Raw genomic sequence first — 10423 nt, forward strand, 5'->3', positions numbered from 1 at the left:
TCAGGGCAATTTAACATAATCTTAAAAGATGTCTCAGCTTTGTAGTGAATTCACAGACATCTTTTGTGGTTGACATTTATGATTTCTCTGTGGCACAGCAGAGTATCTTTGATGTGAAGTTTGATTTAGCCAGGACAGCCCAATAGTTTCTAGGATTGCCTGCACTATGTAACATTTGAAATTATTTTCTATTTGTTCACATGCTGCCCAGATTGTCTAATTACTACAATAGTGCCCTGTTATCAGCCTGCCAAGATAAGCTGACTGTAATGAATCCTATGGCTCATGATTGTCAAGGGATGCTGAAAGTATGAGACACAGGTTACACAGTGTATCTTTGTTCCCCTCACATGTTCCTGAAATCTAAAAAAACATATTGGCTTTTATTTTTATGCACACAGTTAAACATAAATGCAGAAGCAAAGAGAGTTGGATGAGTAAATTCCACTTCAGAAATTGTTATATATTAGGAATTATGTACTATAATGTTTAAAGATATTCAAAATAATGAATCCATCTTACTGGAAGTTCCAAGTGTCAATGTTTCTACTTTAGAACTATATTGCTATAGTGTTAACATTCAAGTTTCAATCTTTTTAATGTTGCTCTTGAAAGTCAATGGGACTTTCTTTCTTTCCCCTTCCTTTCTCTAACAAACTTATAGACCATGGGTCGGCTACCTTTCAGAAGTGGTGTGCCGAGTCTTCATTTATTCACTCTAAGTTAAGGTTTCCCGTGCCAGTAATACATTTTAGCATTTTTAGAAGGTCTCTTTCTATAAGTCTATAATATATAACTAAACTATTGTTGTATGGAAAGTAAATAAGGTTTTAAAAATGTTTAAGAAGCTTCATTTAAAATTAAATTAAAATGCAGAGCCCCCTGGACCAGTGGCCAGGACCCGGGCAGTGTGAGTGCCACTGAAAATCCGCTTGTGTGCCGCCTTTGGCACGCATGCCATAGGTTGCCTACCCCTGTTATAGACAGACAGACACACAGTTAAAAACAAACACACTCCACTGTACAGACTTCTCCCCCGGGGAGAGGATCAGAGAACAAACACATGACAGATCTTAGTCACGTTGCTTAGTGCAATGCTGGAAAGTGCTCAGATACTGGGATGAATCTATATAGTATAGAACAGAATAGTAGTCCTAAATCACTTAGGTGCTTTTGAAAATCCCACACTAAATGAATTTACTACTGATGAAAGGTGCCAGATTGACAGCCCTAGTCTGGTGGCCTCTATGAAATCACAGAACAGCTGCAGCATTAGCTGTCGGAATGCAAGTTTCTCCACAGTACCCCGCCACTGTACATAAATCCTACCCACAACGGGCTGCTTGTATGGGGAGAGGTCAGTTCTGTCTCTGTGCCCCCATTGCTGAAACTCTGCATTGGAGCCATGGCAAGGGCACATTGTTTAGGATCTTCTGTTTCCAATGAGTGATGGGGTGGACAGTATTTGGCCTTAAGAGCTGTTACATTCTGTTGGTCTGCAGACTCAGTACTGTATTGGTTCATGTTCAGAAAGAAAGTTTTTTCACAACTATAAGAACTAGAAACCTAATTTTGTAAAGCAATTAAAGCTTACATTTTGCAGAAATTGATAAGGCCACAAGATAAGTGCTGGTACCCCCATGGAAAGGTCCATTTTGACCCAATCCAGGTCTTTAACAAATGTCCTCAGATTCTCTTTGTGGCTCTGTATCTGCTTATACTTTAATGAATAGAAAACACTGGAAATGGCATATTTTGCTGGTGACTAAAAACTGTTTCTTTAGGAGCTGGGCAGTAACAGGGCAAGGTGAGAAGTCTACACCGCTACTTCTGTGGATAAAAGGTGTCAACTCAGCAGCTATTAAAAGCTCTAAATCCACAATAAAATAATAATAAAAATAATTAATAATGGCTCAGACCATTTCCTATGTGGGAAATACCTTCATAGGAGACTTTACATAGGGGAAGAAGAAAATAAATTACTATTTTTGGAATCACCAGATACCAAACAGTAACATAATTACTTTTGCTATATACAAATCCACTTCTGGATAACATGCAGTGAGGCATCTATGTGTATAAAGAAAAGGTGCTGAAATATCTGGGAGGGAAGGTAACACAGGGACATAGTATTTTATGCCTTGCACCTGCCCCCCAATATAAAAGGTGGTCTATCTGTTGAATATCACTTTAATGAGTAATTCTGGACTTTGAGGAAATTTGTCCACTTGTAATAAAGCGAGATAAATGGGCTTCTGTTCCAAACTCAGCGTTTCCTTTATTTAATGATGAAATCCCAATACTTTTTTTTTTTTTTGAGGGGGAGAAGAGAGTAAAGGTCCCAGTTGTCTATACCCAGGTAACTACTACTGGAAGATAAGTGGTAAGGTGGAAGGACAGAATGCACAGCCTTATTTAAAATGGCCACTGCTATATATTGGTGACTGTTTCACATACCCATAGTTTTGCCTTTGCACACTTTTCTTGGATGGGGAAAATAAGCAATCTTAACAGACTCTGTGTTGAGGAGTACAGCCCTCTGGAGGGGATGAAACTGTCAACTTTCCCCAAGCTACTAATGCCTCTTGATCTGGGAGTTGCCTTGCTTCATGACCTCCTTGAATTAAGAGGAGAGTCAAATACTACAGACCTCTGGTGTGACCAACCAGTCTGTTTCTCGGGGTCTTCATGCATCTTGGTTGGGGTTTGGTCTGAGAGCTTCCTGGCTCTTACTCCCTGGAGTAGGGAATGAGTATCTCCTCCCTTTGGAGAGTATGTATTCGCTGCAGTTGGGAGCGTGATTCCCAGCCCAGGTAGACAGACACACGCTAGCTGTACTAAAACAAAACAAACAAACAAAATAGCAGTATGGATGTTGTGGCACGGACTAGCCCAGGGAGTCAGGTGGGCTTATACTTGGGTATAGATATGCTTCGAAAAGCCCCTACCCACACACTTCCCTCCTGCTTATATGCCTGCCTCAATGATGCCAGGTAGGAATCCTCTCTTTCAAGTTGAATGGTTTCTCTAGCATGGGGCAGGGCCTCTGCCTGATTTTGTATAGGACTTGTACATCCCATCTCATATAAAGGAATGGAAAAACAAATAATATTAAGCTTTTAAATGTTTAAACTCTGATCAAGAAAAGGGGAGATGGTGAATGCTGGGTAGGTAATAGGCAAACTAACAATTTTTAAAGTCCAGCCTTATTGAAATGCTGCACACGACAAAACAGCCATGGGCTTAATTCACAACAGAATTGAATGACAGTGGGATGGCCACAGAATTTAAATTAGAAAGAGAAAAATACATAAAATGAGCTATTTCAAGTTTTCCTCTCATTCCCACGTTCCCGCTTTCTCCTGGGTCCAATGCATTATGAGAACTTAGGTTAAGTAATTAGTGACAATAAACTAATTACAGCAATGTCAGTTTTTTGCACTATATTTGCCTTCTGGTGCTTGCAGACTGTCTGTCCTGCCCATTTTCAGGGACTGCAGTAAGCAGTGAGGGGAAATAAAGGTCACTACAAAGTAAAGCTGCTGAAATCTCTGTAGGGGAGATGTTTTTCCTCTCCTCCCCCCCCCCCCCAGTGTCCTTTTTGGCAGGGTGGTCATGGGAGAGGAGCACAGAGACTCTTTTGTTAATCCCACTGGCAATTTGTTTGTCTGTTTATGGTGTGTGGGCAATACATTTGTCTTCTTAATATACATGTGATCATTAAATCAGTCCTTTAAAAAAATATGGAGCTTGTTAAGGTTGCCACCAGCTCTGATACTAAGATGCTATTTGTCATGCTTGAATATTGTGTATGTGGATGATATCATGCAGGATATTTCAAGTGTTTAAGATGAAGTTTAGGGACATTTCCTAGGAAAAGAAGGCAAGAAGCTGAGTTGTAAATTCTAATACCAAACTCAGTTTGTTTGTGATCCTGAAAATAATGCTGTGCCATCAGTTTGAGTTAAACAACATTCAGACTTTCCAACAATCGTGGATTAGTTTGGAGAGTTCAGTCTCTCTGCTTTCAACTGGAGAGTCCTCTGCTACAACAGGGAAAATTCTTCAGAAAAATGATGCAGAAGAGATTTAATCCTAGACCCCCAGGACTCTCTTAATTATGTGAATTTAGAGTAAATCTGTATCAGTAACTATTGTAGCATTAGGCATTGTTGGGTAGATTTACCCCCAAAAGCTTTATCCACCACTAAGAAGAGAGGCAACAAATTTCATTCCTAAAATTACTAATAATAATATCCTGAGCATCTGAACTTTTGGTAATTCCCAAGAACTGGCAAATAACTTCTCAGTCTGAAAAATGTTTTCTTACATTTCAGGCTGTCTTTGTAAATTACCTTTTTCTTTAATAAACATTCCAGAGAATGCTAATACCCTTTACTTCATATTTAGAATTATCACAAGTCTTAACTCCATTTTGTTCTTGCCCCTACCAAGGTTCAATAAACCCCTCATTTGTTGCTAGCAGGATAATAGTATCCATCAGTACCTCAAATATTTTAAAAAAGTCACATCAGGTATCCATTTCTCCAAGACACACTCCACTGTACTCCAATAATAACAATCACAACAATGCTGATCCTATGCCGCATTACTGGACTAATTCCTACAAAGTCACTGCTTGTTTTTCAAATGTCATTGCACAAACATACAGTGCTGTAGGTTTTAGGTCCTGATGTCCAGCTTCTCTGCTATGTTTTTAAACAGCAAAGAAAACTGTTTTTAAGGAAATATTTCCTGTGTCCTATGTGACCTAACCCTAGAGATGGGGAGTTAGAGCAGAGGGCAGGCTTGCCAGATTCTCACTCGCTTTCCCAGATCTGAGACAAAAAACCATGAACTGCTGCTGTCATGCCTTTATAGGAGCTTTTATTTTGTAAAGTAGACTATCTATTGCAAAAACAGGAAAACTATTATAAGTTTCAGAAGTTGAATCTAGAACTTCAGTGCATCACACCATGCTGATTCAGATCAGAACCACAAGAGACAGCAAAGAAAGCCCATTCATCACATGATAAATCTGGCTAGAACCCAACCCTGCTTTCCTTAAATGTGAGTTTCTATGCTAACATTAATGGGAGGACGATCAGTCAGTTTTATTGTCAGTTTTGAGACTATCACATCTCTACAAAGAGAAACAATGAACATTAATAGTTAATGAAGAGAACAGATTCTGTGTGATAAACTGGGAAAACAGAAAACTTTTAAAGAAGAAATTAAAAATGGAAAGCAGATTTTGCTGTTAAGTCTTTGCTTTTAAACAGAGTTTAATTAAGAATTATTTTATACAAGTTAACTTTGTTTAAAGATACGGAAAAATCATTTGCCAGAATTCCTAGTGCTCTACTAAATAACCTCCCAAAATGTTCCATTTATTGGAGATAAAAATGCTAATTGTGACTGTTCTTAGCAGTGTAGTCTATTAGATACTGTTCCTGAAACCTGTTAATATTCTATCTTGGTTCTGAGGTCAGAGTTCAAAGTCTGGGAAAAGGAACAGCTGTATAGACTGCATAGAATGCTCTTCTGTATTCAGACTTTTAACTTGGATTCTTAGGATAATCTGATGATGGCATAATGCCTATCACACAAATACTAGTGTTTCAGGAATTTTCTCTTTTTTTTAAAATAGCTATATTGAGACCTGAAAATAGTAGTTATCAATAGAAATTCTACTCAGATGGTACAACACATTTTTTATAACAGTTTTATCAATTCACACTGTCCCTTTAGGGACTTACATTTATATAGTTCCTATCAGATTCATTTTAAGTGAGTTTCTTCCAAAGGCACTTCACCAGACACCCTAACACAACAGTACACCCAAACAAACAATATCCAATAATTTGGGACAGGAAACAAATACTTTATCCAGCGGAGATTTTTTTTTTTTTTAACATAGCCATAATATAACTATCCGGGTTCAAATCTGGCCAGGATGCAACTTCCCTCCTTTTGCATGACCACAATTAGTAACAGTAATGTTATGCTTTATTTAAAAGACAGCACACCACAAAGAATCATCACGTAAGCATCATGCCAGGGTACTGGGTTGTATGTCCTTCTCTCCTTCCCCCCCCCCCCATCTTTTAGAAAAGCTCCTTGACTCAGGCTTAATTAATATTTTATATAGCGGCTAATGGGTCAAATAATACAAACTTTTAAATGGTCCCTTTGTAGGCAGTGCAATTCACAATTCCTTGGGTGTTCACACTTTTGCTGCTACTGTTATTAGGTGAAGAAAGTTTTCCTCAGGGATGAGTTAAAAGGGTAACAGAATGTTATTTTACACAGCATCTCCACAAGAGGAAGGGCTTACAATTTAAAAAAAGAAAGCAAGCTTAGAATTGATAAGAAATTGCAGAATATAGCAAAAAATGTGTGATTTTTAGAGGTCTCCAATTTGCCATTTTTTGTGCCCAAAACTTTCTCCTGTCTAAAACTAATTGTACTAAAGGGATTTTATCTATTCCTGAGTAAACAGTTCACTAGCCAGTTATACTTTTTTTTTTTTCCACTTGAAGGGGGTTGAGTCAGGAACTGTGTCAACTCACTTGGAATAAGTCCATTTATTTGGAGCAGTTCTTGAAGCATTACACTCATGTCCAACTTATGCATTCATGGATCTCCCATTGAGATCTCTGAGAATTCTGCATATGTTGTGAGAACAGAATAAGAGAGGTGAAATCTGCTGTGCAGATCTGAAAAGTATAATTTAGCCTTTAATCTAAAAATAGATTTAAATACTATGCATTAACAGTGGTTCTCAAACTTTTGCACTGGTGACCCCTTTCACATAGCACACCTCTGAGTGAGACCCCCTAACCTTATAAATTAAAAACACTTTTTATATATTTAACACCATTATAAATGCTGGAGGCAAAACGGGGTTTGGGGTGGAGACTGGCTGACAGCTTGCGACCCCCCCAGGAGCGGTGCCAGGGTTTTTGCCGCCCTAGGCGGCAGCGCTTCTCCTCTGAGCATTCGGCGGCGGGTCCCGGAGTGAGTGAAGGACCTGCCGCCGAATTTCCGCCGAAGACCCGGAGTGGAAGGACCCCCGCCGCGGAATTTCCGCCAAGGGCGGCAAAATGCCGCCCCCCAAATTCTGCCGCCCTAGGCAACCGCCTAGAGTTGCCTAGTGGAAGCGCCGGCCCTGGACCCCCCCCCCCCATGTAATAACCTCATGACCCTCTGAGGGATCCCGACCCCCAATTTGAGAACCCCTGCATTAGAAAGTGTGTGTGTGTGTGTGTGAGAGAGAGAGAGAGAGAGTGAGAAGGAATTACTTGAAGCGACAAAAAAATACACCACTAGTTTGCTATGAATATAATGATGAAACATGGCACACTCATCAATGGAGATGAACAGGCTCAATTTTGCTGGATTAGCACATACCTTAATTTGCTATAAATAATATGTGCCTGGTTTTATGATAGTGTTGTTTCTTAAGTGGTTGAAACAACATGTTTCTAGTCTCTCAGGCCCTGACTCAGCAAAACACTGTTGTGCTTAACTTTAACCATAAAAGTTATCCCATCCTTATTCAGGAAGGTCAAATGGAATAAGTAAAAATCTTAAATGCTTTCCTAAATAGGAATGGGATTATTCTCATGTTTAGAATTAAACATGCGCTTAAATTTTTTTCTGAGTTGAGGTCTCAGGGCCTAATCCAAAACCATTTGAAGTCAATGGCCTAAATCACAAGGCACTTCTTTAAAATCCACAAAATCTTATCTAAATAAAGCTACTTACATCCTGAATTTCATTAACATTATTTATATATTCTTCCTTATTGCATATGGATCAGTTATATATACAAATATACACTCTGAGATTTATATTTATAATATATTCCAGAAATACATATTTTATGCTTTAAACTACTTTCTGGTTACCTGTCATGTCGGATGATCGGTGTAGGCAGTACACATGTAAGAAGCCATCCAAACTCAGCCAGCGTGTGCAGTAAAGGTCCATAATCAGTTTTAATTTCACATCCCTACATTAATAAACCAATATAAAAACAATAAGTGCACTCTGCAGTTTTACCTTATTTCCATATGTAATGTAACAAATTACAATTGACATTATTATTATTTTATTGCAATAACACCTTGAGGCCAGGGTGTAATTGTGTTAGGCACTATACACCCATATAACAGACAGTCCCTGCCTCAAAGAATTCACAATCTTAGTGTCAGACTATAGACAACAGGTGGATAAAACAAAGAGATGGGGGTATTAATTCAGTATATGGGTTTAGGACTAAAGCCCTAATTCTTCAAGATACTTCAGCAAGCACCTTGGGTGCTTAATGTTAGGTGTGTACTTGAGTACTTTGTTGACTTGGGGCCTAACAGAAAATTTCCAGTTTGATTATAATAGTAGAATAATCATTTTTAATGACATTGATTTTTTTAACCTGATTTTTGACTTTGCATTCTGAACAAACATGTCACTGAGTTACTGAGTAAAGCTCAAAGCTAATGATTTTTGCAGGTAAACATTTAAAGGAATAATTATTAGAAAACCTATTAGGATCTAGGAAAATATTATTTTAGGATCCTAAGAATCTGGGACCTGTGCAGATGGAAAACTGAACAAGTCAACTTCTAAATGTGCTAATTACTTAGAAACCTATTTTACTATACAATTTTCCCACCTTTTTCCAGCAACAGCTCCTAGCACACATGAATGCTCCCAGCAGGCGAGCACAAAAATGGCCTTTACCAAATAGGCAACACCAAAAATCGCTGGAATACCCAGGTATAAAAACAATCAACTTTTTTTCTTCCCTGTGTGGTTTCTCCAGGACTGTGTATCAACCATACTTCTTTGTGTAAGTATGCTGCACACTAACTGGCCCATTGTGGATCCTCCTGGAAAGCACTAAAAGTTCCCTAGGTTGCATTAATGTAGTACTGTTTGGAGTGGTGCTACTATGGCTTCTTAACAGGGCATCTCAACACAAATAGGTCATTTGGATCAAGAGTTTTTTCCACTTAGCTTGCATCCTTGCTTGCTCTCTAGTACATATAGGAGGAGATCTGAACACTGTGCACAGGGGACTGGTGCCTGGATCAAAGATTGAATTCCAAAAGATACTACAGTTCCTGAAGGATGGCCTTGAAAAGGGCTAGTTGCCTTCATTTATTTGAATTGTTAAATATTAAATTTATACTAAAAAGCAGCTGATCAGGCTTCAGGACAGCACTGAGTGGGGGAGGAGTGGGGAAATTGGCAGCTTTGACTACAGTGGAAGCAGGGAACGAAGTAGAAGAAAAGAGAAAGGCAGTATAACAGTATACAAGGATCTTAGCTTTAGAAATTGAGATTACGTAATTACCAATCAAAATTAGATTTCTGATTACAGAATCACAGAAATTAAATATGGAAAACAGATCTAGCCTCTCCCGCCGTCAATGCAAGATTGTTAATGGAAGTATGCTTCCTATTGATTTCTCCAGTCTACTTTTAAATATGTTAAGGATGAGGTGCAATGTATTCCACAAATGTGAATTTGGAGAGGCCATTTTTTTTTTTTTAAAAGGACAATTTTTTAAAATTGCTAGGCCTGCAGCGCTAACAGCCTATGACAGCGTGAGCTGCAGATTCTAGTGCAGGGGATGGCAAACTTTTTGGCCTGAGGGCCACATCTGGATATGGAAATTGTATGGCGGACCATGAATGTTCACAAAATTGGGGGTTGGGGTGCGGGAGGGGGTGAGGGCTCCGGCTGGGGGGGTGAGGGCTCTGGGGTGGGACCGAGGGGTTCGGAGGGCAGGAGGGGGAGTACGGGAGGGGGTCACGGTGCAGGCTCCAGGCGGCGCTTACCTCAAGCAGCTCCCAGAACCAGGAGCATGTCCCCCTTCCAGCTCCTACGCAGAGGTGCGGCCAGGCATCTCTGCGCACTGCCCCGTCCGCAGGTGCCACCCCCACAGCTCCCACTGGCCACGGTTCTCAGCCAATGGGAGCTACGGGGGAGGCACTTGGGGCGGGGGCAGCATGCAGAGCCCCCTGGCAGCCCCTATGCATAGTAGCCGGAGGGGGGGGGATGCCGCTGCTTCCAGGAGCTGCGCGGAGCAGGGCAAGCCCCTAACCCCACTCCTTGGCTGGAGCGGGGCAAGCCCCGGACCCTGCTCCCTGGCAGGAGCTCGAGGACCGGATTAAAAACATCTGGAGGGCTGTAGTTTGCCCACCCTTATTCTAGTGTATAGGCAGAGCTACTGGAGAGGAGCAGAAGAGTCAGTGAAAATATGTAAAAGAGCAACAAGGAATAAGGAGGAAAAAAAGGCATGTGTGTGGAATACAGAATATATGAAAAGAAAAAAGAAAACAGGAAGAGAAAAAAATGAGGCAAGAGAGAAAATGGACAGGATAAAAGACACCAGCAATTGTCTCAGGA

At 40.1% G+C, this 10423-nt stretch overlaps 1 protein-coding gene across 1 annotated transcript in view; it reads right to left on the reverse strand.

Moving 5' to 3' along the window:
* Positions 1 to 10423, reverse strand: part of RFTN2 (raftlin family member 2) — a 52770-nt gene that overhangs the window by 9848 nt on the left and 32499 nt on the right. The window contains exon 8 of the mRNA XM_029910523.1: positions 7914 to 8017. Coding sequence (XP_029766383.1) covers positions 7914 to 8017 — 104 coding nt within the window. The remainder of the gene's footprint in view (positions 1 to 7913; positions 8018 to 10423) is intronic.

This window comes from Terrapene carolina, unplaced genomic scaffold (assembly GCF_002925995.2).
Source record: "Terrapene carolina triunguis isolate 2854851 unplaced genomic scaffold, T_m_triunguis-2.0 Scaffold62, whole genome shotgun sequence".
NCBI lineage: Eukaryota > Metazoa > Chordata > Testudines > Emydidae > Terrapene > Terrapene triunguis.